Here is a 27,402-nt window from a genome sequence, read left to right as displayed (position 1 = left end):
ATGCATCACACGTGCAGCATCACACATGCGCAGCATCACACGTGTAGCATCACACACAGATCTCACATACACAGCTCACAGACACGCAGCTCTAACACACACACGCAGCATCACACACGCAGCTCTCACACACGCAGCATCACACACGCAGCATCACACACAAGCATCACACACATGCAGCTCTCACGCACGCAGCATCACACGCAAGAATCACACATGTGCAGCATCACACACACATCACACACACACACAACTCACACACGTGCAGCTCACACACACGCACAGCTCACTCACACATGCAGCTCACATACACACGCAGCATCACACATGCAGCTCTCACGTTCAGCATAACACATGCAGCATCACACACACAGCATCACACACAAGCATCACACATGTGCAGCATCACACACATCACACAGCTCACACACACGCACAGCTCACACACACATGCAGCTCACATACACATGCAACATCACACATGCAGCTCTCTCTCATGTGCAGCATAACACATGCAGCATCACACACATGCAGCTCTTATGCACACAGCATCACACAAGCATCACACACATTACACACACGCATCACACGCACAGCATCACACACAGATCTCACACACAAGCAGCTCTCACACACCATCACACACAGGCAGCTCTCACACATGCAGCTTTCACACACACGCTGCATCACACACGTGCTGCATCACACACACAAGAATCACACACATGCAGCATCACACATGCAGCATCACACACACGCAGCTCTCACACACGCAGCTCTCACACATGCACACAGCTCTCACACACACAGTATCACACACAGCATCACACACACTAGATACCTCATACACACATCACAAACTCTCCTCTGTGGTGCAGGGGTGGCTAATGTCCATGTGCAGCTCTTCGGTTTCTCCTGCTCACAGCAGCACTGTCCCGGCACATCCCCCGGTCTCTCCTTCTCTGCCGGGATAGCAGATAAGAGAAAGAGGAGCTGGGGCTTCTCTCTCTCTGGGAGTTCGGTGCGCACAAACAGGCCAGTATGCTGACCTTTTATCTTGATTGCTGCTGGCTGCCCTGTCTCCCTCAGAGTGGCAGTGCTGCACATGAGTCTGCTCATCACATACTGCTGCAGCCTGCATGTGAACTATGTATTATAATCACTGCCAGTCCTCCAGCGGCCCTGTGCAGCTGCCTAGGCACCGGCCCGGGGGCATATGCATTCCTGCCACCCGGCCCAGCCTGCCCCTGGTTAGCAGTATGAAATGCACAAAAAAATTGAAATCTTGATTTTCTTTTCACCATGCACAGAGAGGCCAGAATTGCATTTAGAATAAAATACTTTTCATTGAAGATAAAATACTTTTTTCTCATGCATTTTGGAGCAAAATATGTCCTAAATTCTTTGCCAAACCCTATTTATGAACATACCTTTAAGGGTTCTGTACACAGAAATGCATTTTTCATATTATTCCAATTGTTTCTTTTCAGATTTTTCAGATTGTATGCCTTTCATAAACATTTGCTAGGAAAAAATCATAAACAATATGTGCATTATTAACAATGCTCATGTAAATAACCTGACAAAATGGTAGCTCTGAAGTGTATAACTATATCAAAAGAAACATTTTATTGTTTTTTTTTACTTCATTCTTCCTCAGTTATAATACCTAGAAGATTTAAATTGTAACAGTATGTCTGCATTTTGTTTAAGTAAAACATCCAGAACTGCTAAATGTAATTAAAATAGTTCAACAGATGTGGGATTAATAAATAGTTTTTAGATGTGCAGAGTGGTTTCTAGGTCATTTTCACTTGAAACTTATGGAAAATAAATGGTACGGTTCATTTTTATTCCCATAGTTCCCCAAGGCAAATTAAGCAGCTGTGATGCCCTGATCAGTAACACACTGAAATGTTTTTTTTACTTCTAAATGGCATTTTTTTATTTGACCTTCTCAGTTGAGCGCAATAAAAGTTCTTTATTGCTTGAGGTTATTTATATTCAGTTATCTTGTTGACTACACACTAGACAAAGTGGTCAAACTACTGTTTTAAGAACAGAACCTAGGGTTATCATACATACATAAGCAATAAATCTAGCCATTTATTTATAAATAGAAAGCCTGTATAGTAATGTAGTAGTGCTAGCAGTTAGATTTGATTTGAATTGCAATTTTCCCTTTATTTTCAATGGATTTCATTATTTTATTCAGTGTTTTCTAACTGGCTTTTTCCTGACTTTATCTAGTCATGCTCAAATCAAGTATCACCAAAATCATTACTCACTGAAGCAATCATGAAGAAAATATTACGCTGAAACAGCACTGAACATTTCATTCTACATCAGTGGCTACAGACTAGAATGGAAAACCACTCTACGAATTGTATTTAAAGATAAACTTTTATGGAAACATAAAAATATACTTTTATTCAATACTCGTATTAAGAATTTTGTAAATATACATTTTTGTCAAATAGTACACAGTGGAGCATACTCAGGTTTAGTTGACTTCTGTGGTTATTTCATGTGGGCTTCCTTGCAATATATACTGTAAATGCACCCCACAAAAACAGACAGCCCAGTTCCCCATACTGGAGTGAGGTAACATGCTGCACCCCTCAAAAGATGAAAATTTGCAACAAAAAGATGCATAAAATGCATTAGGTATTGGTCAGTATTTTGGCCAAAATAAGAAAGCACACAGCCTACATTGCAGACCCCCATTGTCTTGTAAGTCCCTATACTAAAATTTAAAGCAATTCACCGAGAAGCAGAAGCATACATTTCATAGTGGCAGCCCACATGGCCGCTATGGGATCCTGTGTTAGGGGGCCCAGGGCAGCTTGGCACTGAACTCTTTACCCTTCCCTCATTATCACAATTTCTGGGGTATCTACAGTACAGACCAAATGTTTGGACACACCCTCTCTTTTAAAGATTTTTCAGTATTTTCATGACTATGAAAATTGTACATTCACACTGAAGGCATCAAAACTATGAATTAACACATGTGGAATTATATACTTAACCAAAAAGTGTGAAACAACTGAAAATATGTCTTATATTCTAGGTTCTTCTAAGTAGCCATCTTTTGCTTTGATGACCGCTTTGCACACTCTTGGCATTCTCTTGATGAGCTTCAAGAGGTAGTCACCGGGAATGTTTTTCACTTCACAGGTGTGCCCTCTAAGGTTTAATAAGTGGGATTTCTTGCCTTATAAATGGGGTTGGGACCATCAGTTGTGTTGTGCAGAAGTGTGGTGGATATACAGCTTATAGTCCTACTGAATAGACTGTTAGAATTTGTATTATGGCAAGAAAAAAGCAGTTAAGTTAAGAAAAACAAGTGGCCATCATTACTTTAAGAAATGAAGGTCAGTCAGTCCAAAAAATTGGAAAACTTTGAAAATGTCCAAGTGTAGTGGCAAAAACCATCAAGCGCTACAAAGAAAGTGGCTCACATGAGGACCGCCCCAGGAAAAGAAGACCAAGAGTCACCTCTGCTTCTGAGGATACCTTTATCCGAGTAACCAGCCTCAGGAATGGAGATTAAACCAGTAGAAATCTGTGCTTTGGTCTGATGAGTCCAAATTTGAGATCTTTGGTTCCAACCACCGTGTCTTTGTGCGACGCAGAAAAGGTGAACGGATGGACTCTACATGCCTGGTTCCCCCCGTGAAGCTTGGAGGAGGTGTGATGGTGTGGGGTGCTTTGCTGGTGACACTGTTGGGGATTTATTCAAAATTGAAGGCATACTGAACCAGTATGGCTACCACAGCATCTTGCAGCGTCATGCTATTCCATCCGGTTTGCGTTTAGTTGGACCATCATTTATTTTTCTACAAAACAATGACCCCAAACACACCTCCAAGCTGTGTAATGGCTATTTGACAAAGAATGAGAGTGATGGGCTGCTACGCCAGGTGACCTGGCCTACACAGTCACCAGACCTGAACCCAATTGAGATGGTTTGGGGTGAGCTGAACCATAGAATGAAGGCAAAAGGGCCAACAAGCACTAAGCATCTCTGGGAACTCCTTCAAGGTTGTTGGAAGACCATTCCCGGTGACTACCTCTTGAAGCTCATCAATAGAATGCCAAGAGTGTGCAAAGCAGTCATCAAAGCAAAAGGTGGCAGACAGATGAGCTGTGGGGACCCCTATATTGAGTGGAGAACTTTGGAGGCCTTAATTTTGAGTGGTAGATTGTGGGCCATCATACTGAGTATAGGTCTGTAGGGGCAATCATAATGAGTGGGGACATAATACTGACATGCCATGATGTTGTGTGGGGGCCATAATGTGTTTGTATGTGGGGGGACAATGAGGATATCATATTATTTGAGAGCACTTTATGGGCATTATGAAGTGGGGTTATTATACTGTGTCAGTGGCAATGTAAGGATACTATACTTTGCTGGAGGCACTGTGGAGTCATAGTACTCTATATATGGGGTGACACTGTGGGGGCTAATAATTGTGTAGATACCATACTAATGTGTGTAAGGGGGCATTTTAATCTCTAATGGCCATAAAAGGGTATCACTGGTGTGAACATTCACTTAGGGGCTTCAATAGGTGCATAATTAGTGTGTACATGTCAAAATACATGCCCTCTTGTTTTATAAAAGTGTGACACTTCTTCTGTTCTGTGACTTGGATGCTTTAATCTGTTAAGTTCCATTGCTTGAGCATTGATGCCAGAAGCTCAGTGTTGAATTTGGTGAGACCAAGGTATCTGATCAGATTGTTATATACAGTATATAAATATATTTTTGGGTAGTACCACGAGTACCCCAAATAAGGTTTACAATTTTCAGTGGGGCCCTGTGATTTCTACTGGGGCCACTGTTGAGACGTAAAAAATTACAGAAAAAAAGGAAAGCTGCATTTACAAACTTCAAGACAGTGTTTGTTTCATGAGTATTTTACACCTCCACTGGCTTACTCTTTATTAATATGCTGGTATTGTTAATACAAATGTAGGGGACAGACTTTAGGATACCTGAGAAGATTGATGAATTTGAGTGACCATCTCACTTTTATAATTTTCTAACGGCATAACATACTACTCTACTAAAGGTACCTTCACACGAAACGACTTTGTAACGATAACGATAGCGATCCGTGACGTTGCAGCGTCCTAAATAACGATATCATTGTGTTTGACACGCAGCAGCGATCTGGATCCCGCTGTGATATCGTTGGTCGGGGCTAGAGGTCCAGAACTTTGTTTGGTCGTTAGGTCGGCTTGTATCGTCATGTTTGACATTAAAAGCAACGACGCCAGCAACGATCAAAGGGGGCGTCGCAGCGTCTCTTTCTAGCCAGGTAGGCGTTTAACATTACAAAAAGAGACACCCTCAGTCGTGATGGCAAGGGAGGTGACAAAATCATTACGCCACAAAAGGTGACGTCTTTTCTTTTCAATTTCAATTAAAAAGGAGACACTATAACGTAAATCACATTAAAAAGGAGACGCCATACAATACTGACATTATAAAACGGGACCCCTTTTAATAGGATTTAATTTTAAGGAGATGCTATCGAGACATACATAAACAAAGGTGATGACTAGTGTTGAGCGATACCGTCCGATACTTGAAAGTATCGGTATCGGAAAGTATCGGCCGATACCGGCAAAGTATCGGATCTAATCCGATACCGATACCCGATACCAATACAAGTCAATGGGACTCAAGTATCGGACGGTATCCCTGATGGTTCCCAGGGTCTGAAGGAGAGGAAACTCTCCTTCAGGCCCTGGGAACCATATTAATGTATAAAATAAAGAATTAAAATAAAAAATATTGCTATACTCACCTCACCGAGGGAACCGGCAGTGTTGTTTGCTTAAAATGCGCGCTTTTCCTTCCTTCCGTGACGTCACGGCTTCTGATTGGTCGCGTGCCGCCCATGTGGCCGGGACGCGACCAATCACAGCAAGCCGTGACGTAATTTTCAGGTCCTTCTAGGCATTCAGTATTTTAAAATTACGTTCCGGCTTTGTGATTGGTCGCGTCGCGGTCACATGGGCGACGCGACCAATCACAAGCCGTGACATCACGGGAGGCAGGAGACGCGCGCATTTTAAAATGCACGCGTGTCCAGCCTCCCGTGATGTCACGGCTTGTGATTGGTCGCATCGCCCATGTGGCCGTGACGCAACCAATCACAGCAAGCCGTGACGTAATTTCAGGTCCTTCAGGATTTTAAAATTACGTCCCGGCTTTGTGATTGGTCGCGTCGCGGTCACATGGGCGACGCGACCAATCACAAGCCGTGACGTCACGGGAGGCTGGACACGCGTGCATTTTAAAATGCGCGCGTCTCCTGCCTCCCGTGACGTCACGGCTTGTGATTGGTCGCGTCGCCCATGTGACCGCGACGCGACCAATCACAAAGCCGGAACGTAATTTTAAAATAGTGAATGCCTAGAAGGACCTGAAAATTACGTCACGGCTTGCTGTGATTGGTCGCGTCGCGGCCACATGGGCGGCACGCGACCAATCAGAAGCCGTGACGTCACGGAAGGAAGGAAAAGCGCGCATTTTAAGCAAACAACGCTGCCGGTTCCCTCGGTGAGGTCCAGGCTGCGTCGGAGAGGTGAGTATAGCAATATTTTTTATTTTAATTCTTTCTTTTACACATTAATGTTGTTTCGATTCCGATACCCGATACCACAAAAGTATCGGATCTCGGTATCGGAATTCCGATACAGCAAATATCGGCCGATACCCGATACTTGCGGTATCGGAATGCTCAACACTAGTGATGACTCATAACAGGACATACCAAACGAGACGCCTTTGTACATTACAAAAAGGGGGCTTTTCCAAAACATTTAATTAAAGGTGACGCTTTTCAGTACAAAAGATGACGGCCTGGGAGGTGTCATGTACATTAAGGGGGCTCTATAACAATACATTACCTTAATTTAAATGTGCCTGGAATGACTGGCTGTGACACCGTCTACCTGTGAACGCTGATTGGCCATAGTGGGATCATCTATAGCTGCGTTCCGAAATATAAACCTCGACTCTATACAGTCTGGCCTTTGGAATCACTTGTGCGTCCTCCGCTACCTGTGCGTCCTATTTTGCAAACCAGAACTCTGCAACATCTTCGTTCTGTGTCCTTCAACAGTGCAATCCAGAACTCTGCAACGTCTTCATTCTGAATCCCATAACTGCATCAAAAGTAAGTCATATCTTTGTGCAGTTTGTTTCATCTGCCATGCAGCAATGCTAATTTATGTGTATTGTAGAGTGATGTATACGAGATCTCTGCAGAGATCCGTTTGAGCTTGCAAGTTTTTAAACAATTACGCTGTTGCGCTTGTTGGCAGCCATTTTGAGCGTTCAATTTCTTAATGTAACTTAACTATTTCTGTCTTTCAGATGTCTACCAATGACAACGAATTTGTGCGGGCACTCATTGATATGTACCGCTCCCTGCCCTGCTTATGGAAAATAAAGTCTGCGGATTATAGCAACCGCAACATGAAGAGAGCTGCATACGAGAAGCTGGTGGCCCTCCACAAAGAGCATCAGCCCACAGAATCTGTGGATGAAACCATTGTGCGTAAGAAGATACAGGCTCTCTGCACAGTCTACAAAAAAGAGCTGAACAAGGTTGAAAAGTCAAAGAAGTCTGGGGCCGGAGCCGACGACATGTATGTGCCAAAGTTGTGGTACTTTGACCTGCTGGCGTTCACATGGGACCAGGAAATCCCTCGCCCAGCCCAGACTGTGACAAGTCTTTGTGCGCCATCAGCTGAAGAGTCTCCTGACGAGCATGTAAGTACCCCCTAGCTTCCCTGCTTGTAGGATACCGTGTGTCTTATATGTATGTGAGACTGCATGGTTTCCAATTATAATAATTCACGTTTTTCATGTTTAATCCACCAGATAATAAAAGTTGCCACTTCCTGTTCAGATAACTATGTCCAAACAGTCCTTCCCAACCTTACAATGCTGTCTTATTGCAAAAGTCTACTATAATGTAACTTTTTTGTCTTCCTCACAATCGTGCAGTATAGCCGGCAAAAGTAGTTAAGCTCTGTAACCCCTGTGGTTTGATACCTAGATAATAACTGTTCCTCATTGCTTCCCACGCACGGGCATACTGGTGTTGGGGAGGTGGGGGCTCTCTAGGGCTGTGTTGTTTGTATGTTATTGACTTTTTATTTTTTTTCCCTGTCCTCGCAGGTGCCTCCTGAACAGCTCGATACACTGGAAGGGACCGATAGCGATACCCCTCATTCCTCCGCAAGCCTGTGTGTTGAGGAGCAGACAGGTGAAAAGCGGCGATCTCGCAAAAGAAAGGCAACTGCAGGTCTACCGGTGGATCTCGTGGCACTGGCCAACAAGATAATGATCCAGAATGCCACAACCCAGCTCTCCGGATTTCCAACCTTCGTAGAGGAACGGTTAAACAGTCTGGACCAGACCCAGCGAAGCAACGCGGAGAGATTGATACTTGAGGTGTTGAACAAGGCAGCCGCTGGCAAACTGAGTGATACTTCAAGGATGACCATCGGCGACCATCAGCCCAGTGGACAGCTTTATTGGGGGCCCCAGCAGGAGCCCATTCACAGCACTCCTGTCCGCAGACCGGCCCCACCTCATTTGCAGTTCCGTACACCACCTCCACCCCCTTCTTTTGGTGACTATTTGCAAGGACCTTCAACGGCCACACAGCCGTACGGCGAGATGGACAACTACTATCAGCAGCTGTAGTGTTCTTGGACAGAAACCAATAGACTTCCGTTTCATAAGCACTTTGTGCCTTCCCGTTTTTTTTTGTTTTTTTTTTACCTTTTGGTTACTGAGCCACATTTTTCCCAAGTTACGGTTGTAATATGTTAATAAACTTTATAAGCTTTACATGTAACATTTTATTTTGATTTATTGTTTACTGTGTCACATAATGTATGAATGAATATATATATATATATATATATATATATATATATATATATATATAGCAGGGGTGAGACACATGGGGAGTGTCATTGGGAAAAGAGAGGTATATATGGAATGGCAGGGGTGAGACACATAGGGAGCGTGATGGGGAGAGAGATACATATGGAATGGCAGGGGTGAGACACATCGGGAGCGTGATGGGGAGAGAGATACATATGGAATGGCAGGGGTGTGACACAAATCCGGAGCGTGATGGGGAGAGAGATACATATGGAATGGCAGGGGTGAGACACATCGGGAGCGTCATGGGGAGAGAGACACATGGAATGGCAGGGGTGAGACACATCGGGAGCGTGATGGGGAGAGAGATACATATGGAATGGCAGGGGTGAGACACATCGGGAGTGTGATGGGGAGAGAGATACATATGGAATGGCAGGGGTGAGACACATCGGGAGCGTCATGGGGAGAGAGACACATGGAATGGCAGGGGTGAGACACATCCGGAGCATGATGGGGAAAGAGATACATATGGAATGGCAGGGGTGAGACACATCGGGAGCGTGATGGGGAGAGAGATACATATGGAATGGCAGGGGTGTGACACAAATCCGGAGCGTGATGGGGAGAGAGATACATATGGAATGGCAGGGGTGAGACACATCGGGAGCGTCATGGGGAGAGAGACACATGGAATGGCAGGGGTGAGACACATCGGGAGCGTGATGGGGAGAGAGATACATATGGAATGGCAGGGGTGAGACACATCGGGAGTGTGATGGGGAGAGAGATACATATGGAATGGCAGGGGTGAGACACATCGGGAGCGTCATGGGGAGAGAGACACATGGAATGGCAGGGGTGAGACACATCCGGAGCATGATGGGGAGAGAGATACATATGGAATGGCAGGGGTGAGACACATCGGGAGCGTGATGGGGAGAGAGATACATATGGAATGGCAGGGGTGTGACACAAATCCGGAGCGTGATGGGGAGAGAGATACATATGGAATGGCAGGGGTGAGACACATCGGGAGTGTCATGTGGAGAGTGACACATGGAATGGCAGGGGTGAGACACATCGGGAGTGTGATGGGGAGAGAGATACATATGGAATGGCAGGGGTGAGACACATCGGGAGCGTCATGGGGAGAGAGACACATGGAATGGCAGGGGTGGGACACATCCGGAGCGTGATGGGGAGAGATATACATATGGAATGGCAGGGGTGAGACACATCGGGAGCGTGATGGGGAGAGAGATACATATGGAATGGCAGGGGTGTGACACAAATCCGGAGCGTGATGGGGAGAGAGATACATATGGAATGGCAGGGGTGAGACACATCGGGAGTGTCATGGGGAGAGAGACACATGGAATGGCAGGGGTGACACACATCCGGAGCGTGATGGGGAGAGAGATACATATGGAATGGCAGGGGTGAGACACATCCGGAGCGTGATGGGGAGAGAGATACATATGGAATGGCAGGGGTGAGACACATCGGGAGCATCATGGGGAGAGAGACACATGGAATGGCAGGGGTGAGACACATCGGGAGCGTGATGGGGAGAGAGATACATATGGAATGGCAGGGGTGAGACACATCGGGAGCGTCATGGGGAGAGAGACACATGGAATGGCAGGGGTGAGACACATCGGGAGCGTCATGGGGAGAGAGACACATGGAATGGCAGGGGTGAGACACATCCGGAGCGTGACGGGGAGAGAGATACATATGGAATGGCAGGGGTGAGACACATCGGGAGCGTCATGGGGAGAGAGACACATGGAATGGTAGGGGTGAGACACATCCGGAGCGTGATGGGGAGAGAGATACATATGGAATGGCAGGGGTGAGACACATCGGGAGCGTCATGGGGAGAGAGATACATATGGAATGGCAGGGGTGTGACACATATCCGGAGCGTGATGGGGAGAGAGACACATGGAATGGCAGGGGTGAGACACATCGGGAGCGTGATGGGGAGAGAGATACATATGGAATGGCAGGGGTGAAACACATCGGGAGTGTGATGGGGAGAGAGATACATATGGAATGGCAGGGGTGAGACACATCGGGAGCGTGATGGGGAGAGAGATACATATGGAATGGCAGGGGTGTGACACAAATCCGGAGCGTGATGGGGAGAGAGATACATATGGAATGGCAGGGGTGAGACACATCGGGAGTGTCATGGGGAGAGAGACACATGGAATGGCAGGGGTGAGACACATCGGGAGAGTGATGGGGAGAGAGATACATATGGAATGGCAGGGGTGAGACACATCGGGAGCGTCATGGGGAGAGAGACACATGGAATGGCAGGGGTGGGACACATCCGGAGCGTGATGGAGAGAGAGATACATATGGAATGGCAGGAGTGAGACACATCGGGAGCGTGATGGGGAGAGAGATACATATGGAATGGCAGGGGTGTGACACAAATCCGGAGCGTGATGGGGAGAGAGATACATATGGAATGGCAGGGGTGAGACACATCAGGAGTGTCATGGGGAGAGAGACACATGGAATGGCAGGGGTGAGACACATCCGGAGCATGATGGGGAGAGAGATACATATGGAATGGCAGGGGTGAGACACATCCGGAGCGTGATGGGGAGAGAGATACATATGGAATGGCAGGGGTGAGACACATCGGGAGCGTCATGGGGAGAGAGACACATGGAATGGCAGGGGTGAGACACATCGGGAGCGTGATGGGGAGAGAGATACATATGGAATGGCAGGGGTGAGACACATCGGGAGCGTCATGGTGAGAGAGACACATGGAATAGCAGGGGTGAGACACATCGGGAGCGTCATGGGGAGAGAGACACATGGAATGGCAGGGGTGATACACATCCGGAGCGTGATGGGGAGAGAGATACATATGGAATGGCAGGGGTGAGACACATCGGGAGCGTCATGGGGAGAGAGACACATGGAATGGCAGGGGTGAGACACATCGGGAGCGTCATGGGGAGAGAGACACATGGAATGGCAGGGGTGAGACACATCCGGAGCGTGATGGGGAGAGAGATACATATGGAATGGCAGGGGTGAGACACATCGGGAGCGTGATGGGGAGAGAGATACATATGGAATGGCAGGGGTGAGACACATCCGGAGCGTGGTGGGGAGAGAGATACATATGGAATGGCAGGGGTGAGACACATCGGGAGCATCATGGGGAGAGAGACACATGGAATGGCAGGGGTGAGACACATCGGGAGCGTGATGGGGAGAGAGATACATATGGAATGGCAGGGGTGAGACACATCGGGAGCGTCATGGGGAGAGAGACACATGGAATGGCAGGGGTGAGACACATCCGGAGCGTGATGGGGAGAGAGATACATATGGAATGGCAGGGGTGAGACACATCGGGAGCGTCATGGGGAGAGAGATACATATGGAATGGCAGGGGTGTGACACAAATCCGGAGCGTGATGGGGAGAGAGACACATGGAATGGCAGGGGTGAGACACATCGGGAGAGTGATGGGGAGAGAGATACATATGGAATGGCAGGGGTGAAACACATCGGGAGTGTGATGGGGAGAGAGATACATATGGAATGGCAGGGGTGAGACACATCGGGAGCGTGATGGGGAGAGAGATACATATGGAATGGCAGGGATGTGACACAAATCCGGAGCGTGATGGGGAGAGAGATACATATGGAATGGCAGGGGTGAGACACATCGGGAGTGTCATGGGGAGAGAGACACATGGAATGGCAGGGGTGAGACACATCGGGAGTGTGATGGGGAGAGAGATACATATGGAATGGCAGGGGTGAGACACATCGGGAGCGTCATGGGGAGAGAGACACATGGAATGGCAGGGGTGGGACACATCCGGAGCGTGATGGGGAGAGAGATACATATGGAATGGCAGGAGTGAGACACATCGGGAGCGTGATGGGGAGAGAGATACATATGGAATGGCAGGGGTGTGACACAAATCCGGAGCGTGATGGAGAGAGAGATACATATGGAATGGCAGGGGTGAGACACATCAGGAGTGTCATGGGGAGAGAGACACATGGAATGGCAGGGGTGAGACACATCCGGAGCATGATGGGGAGAGAGATACATATGGAATGGCAGGGGTGAGACACATCCGGAGCGTGATGGGGAGAGAGATACATATGGAATGGCAGGGGTGAGACACATCGGGAGCGTCATGGGGAGAGAGACACATGGAATGGCAGGGGTGAGACACATCGGGAGCGTGATGGGGAGAGAGATACATATGGAATGGCAGGGGTGAGACACATCGGGAGCGTCATGGGGAGAGAGACACATGGAATGGCAGGGGTGAGACACATCGGGAGCGTCATGGGGAGAGAGACACATGGAATGGCAGGGGTGAGACACATCCGGAGCGTGATGGGGAGAGAGATACATATGGAATGGCAGGGGTGAGACACATCGGGAGCGTCATGGGGAGAGAGACACATGGAATGGCAGGGGTGAGACACATCGGTAGCGTCATGGGGAGAGAGACACATGGAATGGCAGGGGTGAGACACATTCGGAGTGTGGTGGGGAGAGAGATACATATGGAATGGCAGGGGTGAGACACATCGGGAGCATCATGGGGAGAGAGACACATGGAATGGCAGGGGTGAGACACATCGGGAGCGTGATGGGGAGAGAGATACATATGGAATGGCAGGGGTGAGACACATCGGGAGCGTCATGGGGAGAGAGACACATGGAATGGCAGGGGTGAGACACATCGGGAGCGTCATGGGGAGAGAGACACATGGAATGGCAGGGGTGAGACACATCCGGAGCGTGATGGGGAGAGAGATACATATGGAATGGCAGGGGTGAGACACATCGGGAGCGTCATGGGGAGAGAGACACATGGAATGGCAGGGGTGAGACACATCCGGAGCGTGATGGGGAGAGAGATACATATGGAATGGCAGGGGTGAGACACATCGGGAGCGTCATGGGGAGACAGATACATATGGAATGGCAGGGGTGTGACACAAATCCGGAGCATGATGGGGAGAGAGACACATGGAATGGCAGGGGTGAGACACATCGGGAGCGTGATGGGGAGAGAGATACATATGGAATGGCAGGGGTGAGACACATCGGGAGCGTGATGGGGAGAGAGATACATATGGAATGGCAGGGGTGTGACACAAATCCGGAGCGTGATGGGGAGAGAGATACATATGGAATGGCAGGGGTGAGACACATCGGGAGTGTCATGGGGAGAGAGACACATGGAATGGCAGGGGTGAGACACATCGGGAGTGTGATGGGGAGAGAGATACATATGGAATGGCAGGGGTGAGACACATCAGGAGCGTCATGGGGAGAGAGCCACATGGAATGGCAGGGGTGGGACACATCCGGAGCGTGATGGGGAGAGAGATACATATGGAATGGCAGGGGTGAGACACATCGGGAGCGTGATGGGGAGAGAGATACATATGGAATGGCATGGGTGTGACACAAATCCGGAGCGTGATGGGGAGAGAGATACATATGGAATGGCAGGGGTGAGACACATCAGGAGTGTCATGGGGAGAGAGACACATGGAATGGCAGGGGTGAGACACATCCGGAGCGTGATGGGGAGAGAGATACATATGGAATGGCAGGGGTGAGACACATCCGGAGCGTGATGGGGAGAGAGATACATATGGAATGGCAGGGGTGAGACACATCGGGAGCGTCATGGGGAGAGAGACACATGGAATGGCAGGGGTGAGACACATCGGGAGCGTGATGGGGAGAGAGATACATATGGAATGGCAGGGGTGAGACACATCGGGAGCGTCATGGGGAGAGAGACACATGGAATGGCAGGGGTGAGACACATCGGGAGCGTCATGGGGAGAGAGACACATGGAATGGCAGGGGTGAGACACATCCGGAGCGTGATGGGGAGAGAGATACATATGGAATGGCAGGGGTGAGACACATCCGGAGCGTGATGGGGAGAGAGATACATATGGAATGGCAGGGGTGAGACACATCGGGAGCGTCATGGGGAGAGAGACACATGGAATGGCAGGGGTGAGACACATCGGGAGCGTGATGGGGAGAGAGATACATATGGAATGGCAGGGGTGAGACACATTGGGAGCGTCATGGGGAGAGAGACACATGGAATGGCAGGGGTGAGACACATCGGGAGCGTCATGGGGAGAGAGACACATGGAATGGCAGGGGTGAGACACATCCGGAGCGTGATGGGGAGAGAGATACATATGGAATGGCAGGGGTGAGACACATCGGGAGCGTCATGGGGAGAGAGACACATGGAATGGCAGGGGTGAGACACATCCGGAGCGTGATGGGGAGAGAGATACATATGGAATGGCAGGGGTGAGACACATCGGGAGCGTCATGGGGAGAGAGATACATATGGAATGGCAGGGGTGTGACACAAATCCGGAGCGTGATGGGGAGAGAGATACATATGGAATGACAGGGGTGAGACACATCGGGAGCGTGATGGGGAGAGAGATACATATGGAATGGCAGGGGTGAAACACATCGGGAGTGTGATGGGGAGAGAGATACATATGGAATGGCAGGGGTGAGACACATCGGGAGCGTGATGGGGAGAGAGATACATATGGAATGGCAGGGGTGAGACACATTGGGAGCGTCATGGGGAGAGAGACACATGGAATGGCAGGGGTGAGACACATCGGGAGCGTCATGGGGAGAGAGACACATGGAATGGCAGGGGTGAGACACATCCGGAGCGTGATGGGGAGAGAGATACATATGGAATGGCAGGGGTGAGACACATCGGGAGCATCATGGGGAGAGAGACACATGGAATGGCAGGGGTGAGACACATCCGGAGCGTGATGGGGAGAGAGATACATATGGAATGGCAGGGGTGAGACATATCGGGAGCGTCATGGGGAGAGAGATACATATGGAATGGCAGGGGTGTGACACAAATCCGGAGCATGATGGGGAGAGAGACACATGGAATGGCAGGGGTGAGACACATCGGGAGCATGATGGGGAGAGAGATACATATGGAATGGCAGGGGTGAAACACATCGGGAGTGTGATGGGGAGAGAGATACATATGGAATGGCAGGGGTGAGACACATCGGGAGCGTGATGGGGAGAGAGATACATATGGAATGGCAGGGGTGTGACACAAATCCGGAGCGTGATGGGGAGAGAGATACATATGGAATGGCAGGGGTGAGACACATCGGGAGTGTCATGGGGAGAGAGACACATGGAATGGCAGGGGTGAGACACATCGGGAGAGTGATGGGGAGAGAGATACATATGGAATGGCAGGGGTGAGACACATCAGGAGCGTCATGGGGAGAGAGACACATGGAATGGCAGGGGTGGGACACATCCGGAGCGTGATGGGGAGAGAGATACATATGGAATGGCAGGGGTGAGACACATCGGGAGCGTGATGGGGAGAGAGATACATATGGAATGGCAGGGGTGTGACACAAATCCGGAGCGTGATGGGGAGAGAGATACATATGGAATGGCAGGGGTGAGACACATCAGGAGTGTCATGGGGAGAGAGACACATGGAATGGCAGGGGTGAGACACATCCGGAGCGTGATGGGGAGAGAGATACATATGGAATGGCAGGGGTGAGACACATCCGGAGCGTGATGGGGAGAGAGATACATATGGAATGGCAGGGGTGAGACACATCGGGAGCGTCATGGGGAGAGAGACACATGGAATGGCAGGGGTGAGACACATCGGGAGCGTGATGGGGAGAGAGATACATATAGAATGGCAGGGGTGAGACACATCGGGAGCGTCATGGGGAGAGAGACACATGGAATGGCAGGGGTGAGACACATCGGGAGCGTCATGGGGAGAGAGACACATGGAATGGCAGGGGTGAGACACATCCGGAGCGTGATGGGGAGAGAGATACATATGGAATGGCAGGGGTGAGACACATCGGGAGCGTCATGGGGAGAGAGATACATATGGAATGGCAGGGGTGTGACACAAATCAGGAGCGTGATGGGGAGAGAGATACATATGGAATGAAAGGGGTGAGACACATCGGGAGTGTCATGGGGAGAGAGATACATATGGAATGGCAGGGGTCAGACACATCGGGAGTGTCATGGGGAGAGAGACACATGGAATGGCAGGGGTGAGACACATCGGGAGCGTGATGGGGAGAGAGATACATATGGAATGGCAGGGGTGAGACACATCCGGAGCGTGATGGGGAGAGAGATACATATGGAATGGCAGGGGTGAGACACATCGGGAGCGTCATGGGGAGAGAGACACATGGAATGGCAGGGGTGAGACACATCGGGAGCGTGATGGGGAGAGAGATACATATGGAATGGCAGGGGTGAGACACATCGGGAGCGTCATGGGGAGAGAGATACATATGGAATGGCAGGGGTGTGACACAAATCCGGAGCATGATGGGGAGAGAGATACATATGGAATGGCAGGGGTGTGACACAAATCCGGAGCGTGATGGGGAGAGAGATACATATGGAATGGCAGGGGTGAGACACATCGGGAGTGTCATGGGGAGAGAGACACATGGAATGGCAGGGTTGAGACACATCCGGAGCGTGATGGGGAGAGAGATACATATGGAATAGCAGGGGTGAGACACATCCGAAGCGTGATGGGGAGAGAGATACATATGGAATGGCAGGGGTGAGACACATCGGGAGCGTCATGGGGAGAGAGACACATGGAATGGCAGGGGTGAGACACATCGGGAGCGTGATGGGGAGAGAGACACATGGAATGGCAGGGGTGAGACACATCGAGAGTGTGATGGGGAGAGAGATACATATGGAATGGCAGGGGTGAGACACATCGGGAGCGTCATGGGGAGAGAGACACATGGAATGGCAGGGGTGAGACACATCGGGAGCGTGATGGGGAGAGAGATACATATGGAATGGCAGGGGTGAGACACATCGGGAGCGTCATGGGGAGAGAGTCACATGGAATGGCAGGGGTGGGACACATCCGGAGCGTGATGGGGAGAGAGATACATATGGAATGGCAGGGGTGAGACACATCGGGAGCGTGATGGGGAGAGAGATACATATGGAATGGCAGGGGTGTGACACATCGGGAGCGTCATGGGGAGAGAGACACATGGAATGGCAGGGGTGGGACACATCCGGAGCGTGATGGGGAGAGAGATACATATGGAATGGCAGGGGTGAGACACATCGGGAGCGTGATGGGGAGAGAGATACATATGGAATGGCAGGGGTGTGACACAAATCCGGAGCGTGATGGGGAGAGAGATACATATGGAATGGCAGGGGTGAGACACATCAGGAGTGTCATGGGGAGAGAGACACATGGAATGGCAGGGGTGAGACACATCCGGAGCGTGATGGGGAGAGAGATACATATGGAATGGCAGGGGTGAGACACATCCGGAGCGTGATGGGGAGAGAGATACATATGGAATGGCAGGGGTGAGACACATCGGGAGCGTCATGGGGAGAGAGACACATGGAATGGCAGGGGTGAGACACATCGGGAGCGTGATGGGGAGAGAGATACATATGGAATGGCAGGGGTGAGACACATTGGGAGCGTCATGGGGAGAGAGACACATGGAATGGCAGGGGTGAGACACATCGGGAGCGTCATGGGGAGAGAGACACATGGAATGGCAGGGGTGAGACACATCCGGAGCGTGATGGGGAGAGAGATACATATGGAATGGCAGGGGTGAGACACATCGGGAGCGTCATGGGGAGAGAGACACATGGAATGGCAGGGGTGAGACACATCCGGAGCGTGATGGGGAGAGAGATACATATGGAATGGCAGGGGTGAGACACATCGGGAGCGTCATGGGGAGAGAGATACATATGGAATGGCAGGGGTGTGACACAAATCCGGAGCGTGATGGGGAGAGAGATACATATGGAATGACAGGGGTGAGACACATCGGGAGTGTCATGGGGAGAGAGATACATATGGAATGGCGGGGGTGAGACACATCGGGAGTGTCATGGGGAGAGAGACACATGGAATGGCAGGGGTGAGACACATCCGGAGCGTTATGGGGAGAGAGATACATATGGAATGGCAGGGGTGAGACACATCCGGAGCGTGATGGGGAGAGAGATACATATGGAATGGCAGGGGTGAGACACGTCGGGAGCGTCATGGGGAGAGAGACACATGGAATGGCAGGGGTGAGACACATCGGGAGCGTGATGGGGAGAGAGATACATATGGAATGGCAGGGGTGAGACACATCGGGAGCGTCATGGGGAGAGAGATACATATGGAATGGCAGGGGTGTGACACAAATCCGGAGCGTGATGGGGAGAGAGATACATATGGAATGGTAGGGGTGTGACACAAATCCAGAGCGTGATGAGGAGAGAGATACATATGGAATGGTAGGGGTGAGACACATCGGGAGTGTCATGGGGAGAGAGACACATGGAATGGCAGGGGTGAGACACATCCGGAGCGTGATGGGGAGAGAGATACATATGGAATGGCAGGGGTGAGACACATCCGAAGCGTGATGGGGAGAGAGATACATATGGAATGGCAGGGGTGAGACACATCGGGAGCGTCATGGGGAGAGAGACACATGGAATGGCAGGGGTGAGACACATCGGGAGCGTGATGAGGAGAGAGACACATGGAATGGCAGGGGTGAGACACATCGGGAGCGTGATGGGGAGAGAGATACATATGGAATGGCAGGGGTGAGACACATCGGGAGCGTCATGGGGAGAGAGACACATGGAATGGCAGGGGTGAGACACATCGGGATCGTGATGGGGAGAGAGATACATATGGAATGGCAGGGGTGAGACACGTCGGGAGCGTCATGGGGAGAGAGACACATGGAATGGCAGGGGTGAGACACATCGGGAGCGTCATGGGGAGAGAGACACATGGAATGGCAGGGGTGAGACACATCCGGAGCGTCATGGGGAGAGAGATACATATGGAATGGCAGGGGTTTGACACAAATCCGGAGCGTGATGGGGAGAGAGACACATGGAATGGCAGGGGTGAGACACATCGGGAGCGTCATGGGGAGAGAGACACATGGAATGGCAGGGGTGAGACACATCCGGAGCATGATGGGGAGAGAGATACATATGGAATGGCAGGGGTGAGACACATCGGGAGTGTCATGGGGAGAGAGACACATGGAATGGCAGGGGTGAGACACATCCGGAGCGTTATGGGGAGAGAGATACATATGGAATGGCAGGGGTGAGACACATCCGGAGCGTGATGGGGAGAGAGATACATATGGAATGGCAGGGGTGAGACACGTCGGGAGCGTCATGGGGAGAGAGACACATGGAATGGCAGGGGTGAGACACATCGGGAGCGTGATGGGGAGAGAGATACATATGGAATGGCAGGGGTGAGACACATCGGGAGCGTCATGGGGAGAGAGATACATATGGAATGGCAGGGGTGTGACACAAATCCGGAGCGTGATGGGGAGAGAGATACATATGGAATGGTAGGGGTGTGACACAAATCCAGAGCGTGATGGGGAGAGAGATACATATGGAATGGTAGGGGTGAGACACATCGGGAGTGTCATGGGGAGAGAGACACATGGAATGGCAGGGGTGAGACACATCCGGAGCGTGATGGGGAGAGAGATACATATGGAATGGCAGGGGTGAGACACATCCGAAGCGTGATGGGGAGAGAGATACATATGGAATGGCAGGGGTGAGACACATCGGGAGCGTCATGGGGAGAGAGACACATGGAATGGCAGGGGTGAGACACATCGGGAGCGTGATGAGGAGAGAGACACATGGAATGGCAGGGGTGAGACACATCGGGAGCGTGATGGGGAGAGAGATACATATGGAATGGCAGGGGTGAGACACATCGGGAGCGTCATGGGGAGAGAGACACATGGAATGGCAGGGGTGAGACACATCGGGATCGTGATGGGGAGAGAGATACATATGGAATGGCAGGGGTGAGACACGTCGGGAGCGTCATGGGGAGAGAGACACATGGAATGGCAGGGGTGAGACACATCGGGAGCGTCATGGGGAGAGAGACACATGGAATGGCAGGGGTGAGACACATCCGGAGCGTCATGGGGAGAGAGATACATATGGAATGGCAGGGGTTTGACACAAATCCGGAGCGTGATGGGGAGAGAGACACATGGAATGGCAGGGGTGAGACACATCGGGAGCGTCATGGGGAGAGAGACACATGGAATGGCAGGGGTGAGACACATCCGGAGCATGATGGGGAGAGAGATACATATGGAATGGCAGGGGTGAGACACATCGGGAGCGTGATGGGGAGAGAGATACATATGGAATGGCAGGGGTGAGACACATCAGGAGCGTCATGGGGAGAGAGACACATGGAATAGCAGGGGTGAGACACATCGGGAGCGTCATGGGGAGAGAGTCACATGGAATGGCAGGGGTGAGACACATCCGGAGCGTGATGGGGAGAGAGATACATATGGAATGGCAGGGGTGAGACACATCGGGAGCGTCATGGGGAGAGAGATACATATGGAATGGCAGGGGTGAGACACATCGGGAGCGTCATGGGGAGAGAGACACATGGAATGGCAGGGGTGAGACACATCCGGAGCATGATGGGGAGAGAGATACATATGGAATGGCAGGGGTGAGACACATCCGGAGCGTGATGGGGAGAGAGATACATATGGAATGGCAGGGGTGAGACACATCGGGAGCGTGATGGGGAGAGAAATACATTTGGAATGGCAGGGGTGTGACACAAATCCGGAGCGTGATGGGGAGAGAGACACATGGAATGGCAGGGGTGAGACACATCGGGAGCGTCATGGGGAGAGAGACACATGGAATGGCAGGGGTGAGACACATCCGGAGCGTGATGGGGAGAGAGATACATATGGAATGGCAGGGGTGAGACACATCGGGAGCGTGATGGGGAGAGAGATACATATGGAATGGCAGGGGTGAGACACATCGGGAGCGTCATGGGGAGAGAGACACATGGAATGGCAGGGGTGAGACACATCCGGAGCGTGATGGGGAGAGAGATACATATGGAATGGCAGGGGTGAGACACATCCGGAGTGTGATGGGGAGAGAGATACATATGGAATGGCAGGGGTGAGACACATCGGGAGCGTGATGGGGAGAGAGATACATATGGAATGGCAGGGGTGAGACACATCGGGAGCGTCATGGGGAGAGAGACACATGGAATGGCAGGGGTGAGACACATCAGGAGCGTGATGGGGAGAGAGATACATATGGAATGGCAGGGGTGAGACACATCGGGAGCGTGACGGGGAGAGATACATATGGAATGGCAGGGGTGCTTATATATATACATCTTAAAATCAGTAAAGCACGAGGACAGACAATGCTGCGAACTCCCAAGATTCATATGTCTGATACAGAACTAGAGTATGTTGCATACATAGATATATTTATTCTTATGTTTGATACAGAAGTTGAGTACTGTGAATAGATTGAAACAGAAAATGATTTTAATGGGTCTTCAACCAAATGGAACACGAGAGCACATCTACCCCACAGAATGTAGTGCATAATACATGCTAAAAGTTATGACACGTAATGACAACAGTTGTGCTACTGCTGAAGATGCTGCCATGGGACAGCCCCTGGCCCATTGAAAAAGTTACAGTACTTCTCCCTGCAGATCATAGCATCATCAGAGTTCCTTCCGGATCCCAGACTTTCCAAGCCAGAAACCCTGTGCTCCTCTAGTCGCCATTCGCCCTGGGTTACATCTCCGTTTGCAGGGTCAACAGAGTCAACATACTGTGGAGGGCTGTATGCAGTGGCATCACGGCGGTGGAGAAAGTTGTGCAGGACGCAACAGGCAAGCACCACTGAGTCAATAGACGTTAGTTTCATGTGTAGTGCAGTGTGGAAAACCCGAAATCGGTTTGCCATAATGCCAAAAGCTTTCTCCACAACGCGGCGAGCCCTTGAAAGTCGGTAATTAAAAATGCGCCGCTCCGGTGTCAGAGTTTTCTGGGAAAAGGGCTTCAGAAGGTTGGGATGCAGTGGGAACGCCTCATCTCCGACAAACACAAAGTTCAGGTTTTCAGTAGTGTCGCTGTTGGGCGGCAAGGCCAGTTTCTGTTCTTTCAAGCGTTCCCCAAAATCGGTGTGCTCCAAAACTCTGCCATCAGAAACTCTACCATTGATCCCAACAGACACAGTTATAAATTCGTAGTTCGCATTAACGAGTGCCATGAGAATTACGCTGAAATATCCCTTATAGTTGTAATAAAAGGAGCCGGAGTGTGGTGGTTGGGTGATGCGGACATGTTTCCCATCCAAGGCCCCACCGCAATTAGGGAAGTGCCATTGCTCATGAAATCCCCGGGAAATCTGTTGCCAATCATCCGTGGTCTCCGGGAAAGGCATGTAATTGCGGTGTAAAGCAGAGATAATTGCTTGACATGTCTCTGGGATGATGACGGTGAGTAGGGATCGGGAAATTGCGGCGCAGTAATGCAAGTCTTGCATAGACCTGCCAGTCGCCAGGAACCGCAGCATGACAGCCAGTCTCTCATCCACAGGGACAGCAGCTCGCATGTTCGTATTTTGCCGCCTGATATTAGGATCCACAGCAGCAAGTAGCACATTAAAGGAATCCTCCAACATTCGAAGGTAGTTCCTGAAATCATGCGGGTTGTTCTCCTGCAGTTCCCTTATTAGGCCCATATGGGACAATTGATCCCTCTTCTGCAGCCACTGTTTGGTCCACATGCGGCGCTGACGCTTAGCACGATTCTTTCGCGCTTGAGCCTCAAGCTGGTTGTGAGCTTCTAACAACAACGCAGCCGCTACAAGCACAGGAACATCAGAAGTAGACATGGCAACCTGAAAAAGAAAAAAAAAAAAATTTGTACATATGATTAGTAGTGTTGAGCATTCCGATGCTGCAAGTATCGGGTATCGGCCGATACTTGCTGTATCGGAATTCCGATACCGGGATTCCGATACTCTTGTGGTATCGGGTATCGGGTATCGGAACAACATTTTATTTTAATTCTCTCTTTTACACATTTTAACATTGTTAAAATGTGTAAAAGAGAGAATTAAAATAAAAAATATCGCTATACTCACCTGTCCGACGCAGCCGGGACCTCAGCGCAGGAACCGGCAGCGTTGTTTGTTTAAAATTCCCGCTTTTACATGGTTACGCGAACTCCCGGCTTGTGATTGGTCAGGGCGCCCATGTTGCCGGGCCGCGGACCAATCACAGCAAGCCGTGACGAAAATACGTCACGGCTTGCTGTGATTGGTCCGCGTCCCGGCAACATGGCCGCCATTAACCAATCACAAGCCGTGACGTCACGGGAGGCTGGACTTGCGCGCTTTTGAAAAAGCGCGCGTGTCCAGCCTCCAGTGACGTCCCGGCTTATGATTGGTTGCGCCGCGATCAACCAATCACAAGCCGGGAGGCTGGACACGCGCGCAATTTTAAAATGCGCGCTTGTCCTGCCTCCCGTGACGTCACGGCTTGTGATTGGTTAATGGCGGCCATGTTGCCGGGCCGCGGACCAATCACAGCAAGCCGTGACGTATTTTCGTCACGGCTTGCTGTGATTGGTCCGCGTCCCGGCAACATGGCGCCGTGACCAATCATAAGCCGGGACGTCACTGGAGGCTGGACACGCGCGCTTTTTCAAAAGCGCGCAAGTCCAGCCTCCCGTGACGTCACGGCTTGTGATTGGTTAATGGCGGCCATGTTGCCGGGACGCGGACCAATCACAGCAAGCCGTGACGTATTTTCGTCACGGCTTGCTGTGATTGGTCCGCGGCCCGGCAACATGGGCGCCCTGACCAATCACAAGCCGGGAGTTCGCGTAACCATGTAAAAGCGGGAATTTTAAACAAACAACGCTGCCGGTTCCTGCGCTGAGGTCCCGGCTGCGTCGGAGAGGTAAAGTATAGCGATATTTTTTATTTTAATTCTTTCTTTTACACATTTATATGGTTCCCAGGGCCTGAAGGAGAGTTTCCTCTCCTTCAGACCCTGGGAACCATCAGGAATACCGTCCGATACTTGAGTCCCATTGACTTGTATTGGTATCGGGTATCGGTATCGGATTGGATCCGATACTTTGCCGGTATCGGCCGATACTTTCCGATACCGATACTTTCAAGTATCGGACGGTATCGCTCAACACTAATGATTAGCTAAACTGACACAAGACATCCAATAGTGTTACGTAGCGTTCACACATGTTAATTTTTTTCGACGATTTTATGGCTACATTCACATTTTCTATACATAAGGTACATTATGTTGACACAACAGCCATACTGATATAATACCCAAAAATTACTGTACAAGCCGCTGAAAAACAAACCAGGACGATGAGCGCTGCGGCTTGATAATGGGAACGCCAAAAAGAGAGTTCGGGAGCCAGCGTCACAACTGCGACGCTGTGCATAAACGGAGACGCTATAGCGATGTGGATCGCGCGGTAGTGAGGCAGAGTCAAGGACGTTCTCTGGGCATGGTTAGGCGTTGCCGAGCGTCTCATTTTCTTAAAATGGCGGCGAGACAGCGGTCTGCTCCTCTGGGGCAGACTGAGGTTCTTTTTTTGTGGGAGAAATGGATGCCCTCGATTACGAGGGTCAGGAGAGTCGCCCTACCCACCCCAATCTCCACAAAAATGAGGTCCTGCGCCGCATTGGGCGTATGATGGAGCAGAGATTTGGCCTCTGCCGCAGTGCGCTCCAGCTGCGGAAGAAGTGGGCCGATCTCCGTTACAAGCAGCCACTTCTTCTGGCAGAGTTGCTGGCGGAGACAAGGCGAGGCAAGTACCAGTATGGGGTATTTGGGTGACGCACGGTACTGGGAGGGGGGAATTGGGATAATCGTGCTCGTGGTTGCCAACTTGTCCTGGGCATGCCACTTTGTTCTCATGTCCGTATTGACTGAGAGCAAAATGCGGTGTCCGTGATAAAGTGGTCACGTCATGGGTTCCAGAATCTCCCCCCCCATATTTAATTTTTATGGATGGCTGCTATTGTTATGTACATTGTCCAGAAATCTTTACGACAAGGTCGGCAACACTGCGTGCGCTGCCAGGAGGGGGGAATCAGGAGACGCACGCTGCCGTGCGGCGCTTCCTATCTTTTATATATGTGCCAACATTTGGCGAGGCAATATTTAATTAAACTCCTTGCCGCCAATGGCCTACGTTTTTTTGGGGGGGTCTGTAGCCCTGTAGTTTTGGTGTCTAAAAATTGCGTTTCTTTTTTTTTTTTTTTGTGTAGAGAGACGACAGCGGCAACGGGCATCGGCGGCAGCCACAACTGCGGCCACCAGCGGCAGCCCACAGCCTGGACCGTCCCGTAAGTTAACCGTCATATATTGCAATGTTATAACAGCTTACGGGACATTAGAGGGGAGCTGAAATATTGTATACATAACAAATGCATGCCAATTTCCATTGGCTCCTAACTTTTGCTGTCAATGGCGCCTTTTTTTTTTTTTTTTTTTAGTATGGAGATCTGTAGTTTTGGTGTCTAAACCTTGCGCTTCTTTTTTTTTGTGTAGAGAGATGCCACCGGCATCAGGCATCGGCGGCAGCCACTACTGCGGCCACCAGCGGCAGCCCACAGCCCGGACCGTCCCGTAAGTTAACCGTCATATATTACAATTTTATAACAGCTTACGGGACATTAGAGGGGAGCTGAAATATTGTATACATAACAAATGCATGCCAATTTCCATTGGCTCCTAACTGTTGCTGTCAATGGCGCCATTTTTTTTTTTTTTTTTTTTTTAAGTATGGAGATCTGTAGTTTTGGTGTCTAATCCTTGCATTTCTTTTTTTTTTTGGTGTAGAGAGACGCCACCGGCATCGGGCATCGGCGGCAGCCACTACTGCGGCCACCAGCGGCAGCCCACAGCCCGGACCATCCCGTAAGTTAACCGTCATATATTGCAATTTTATAACAGCTTACGGGACATTAGAGGGGAGCTGAAATATTGTATACATAACAAATGCATGCCAATTTCCATTGGCTCCTAACTTTTGCTGTCAATGGCGCCTTTTTTTTTTTTAAGTATGGAGATCTGTACTTTTGGTGTCTAAACCTTGCGCTTCTTTTTTTTTGTGTAGAGAGACGCCACCGGCATCAGGCATCGACGGCAGCCACTACTGCGGCCACCAGTGGCAGCCCACAGCCCGGACCGTCCCGTAAGTTAACCGTCATATATAGCAATTTTATAACAGCTTACGGGACATTAGAGGGGAGCTGAAATATTGTATACATTGCAGATGCAGTTACACCACCGTTGCAAACAACCCCGCCCTTCCGCCACCCATCTTCCTCCCCCGGGTCGGCGTGTTTCTCCCCTGCGGCGAGCAGTCGTAAGTGACCAAAACTGCGCGTGCCTCCCCACACCGATTTCATTTGTTAACCAGATATGTATTTGCTTCAT

General features: G+C 50.3%; 1 protein-coding gene across 1 annotated transcript in view; it reads left to right on the top strand.

The window, feature by feature from the left end:
* The window catches only part of LOC143781194 (uncharacterized), a 1,139,397-nt gene that overhangs the window by 1,110,900 nt on the left and 1,095 nt on the right, over window positions 1–27,402 (top strand). Inside the window, exons 2-4 of the mRNA XM_077267681.1 lie at window positions 26,229–26,306; window positions 26,512–26,589; window positions 27,239–27,331. Coding sequence (XP_077123796.1) covers window positions 26,229–26,306; window positions 26,512–26,589; window positions 27,239–27,331 — 249 coding nt within the window. The remainder of the gene's footprint in view (window positions 1–26,228; window positions 26,307–26,511; window positions 26,590–27,238; window positions 27,332–27,402) is intronic.

The sequence above is a fragment of the Ranitomeya variabilis genome, chromosome 6, assembly GCF_051348905.1.
Source record: "Ranitomeya variabilis isolate aRanVar5 chromosome 6, aRanVar5.hap1, whole genome shotgun sequence".
NCBI lineage: Eukaryota > Metazoa > Chordata > Amphibia > Anura > Dendrobatidae > Ranitomeya > Ranitomeya variabilis.
This window is presented reverse-complemented; position numbering and strand designations above follow the sequence as displayed.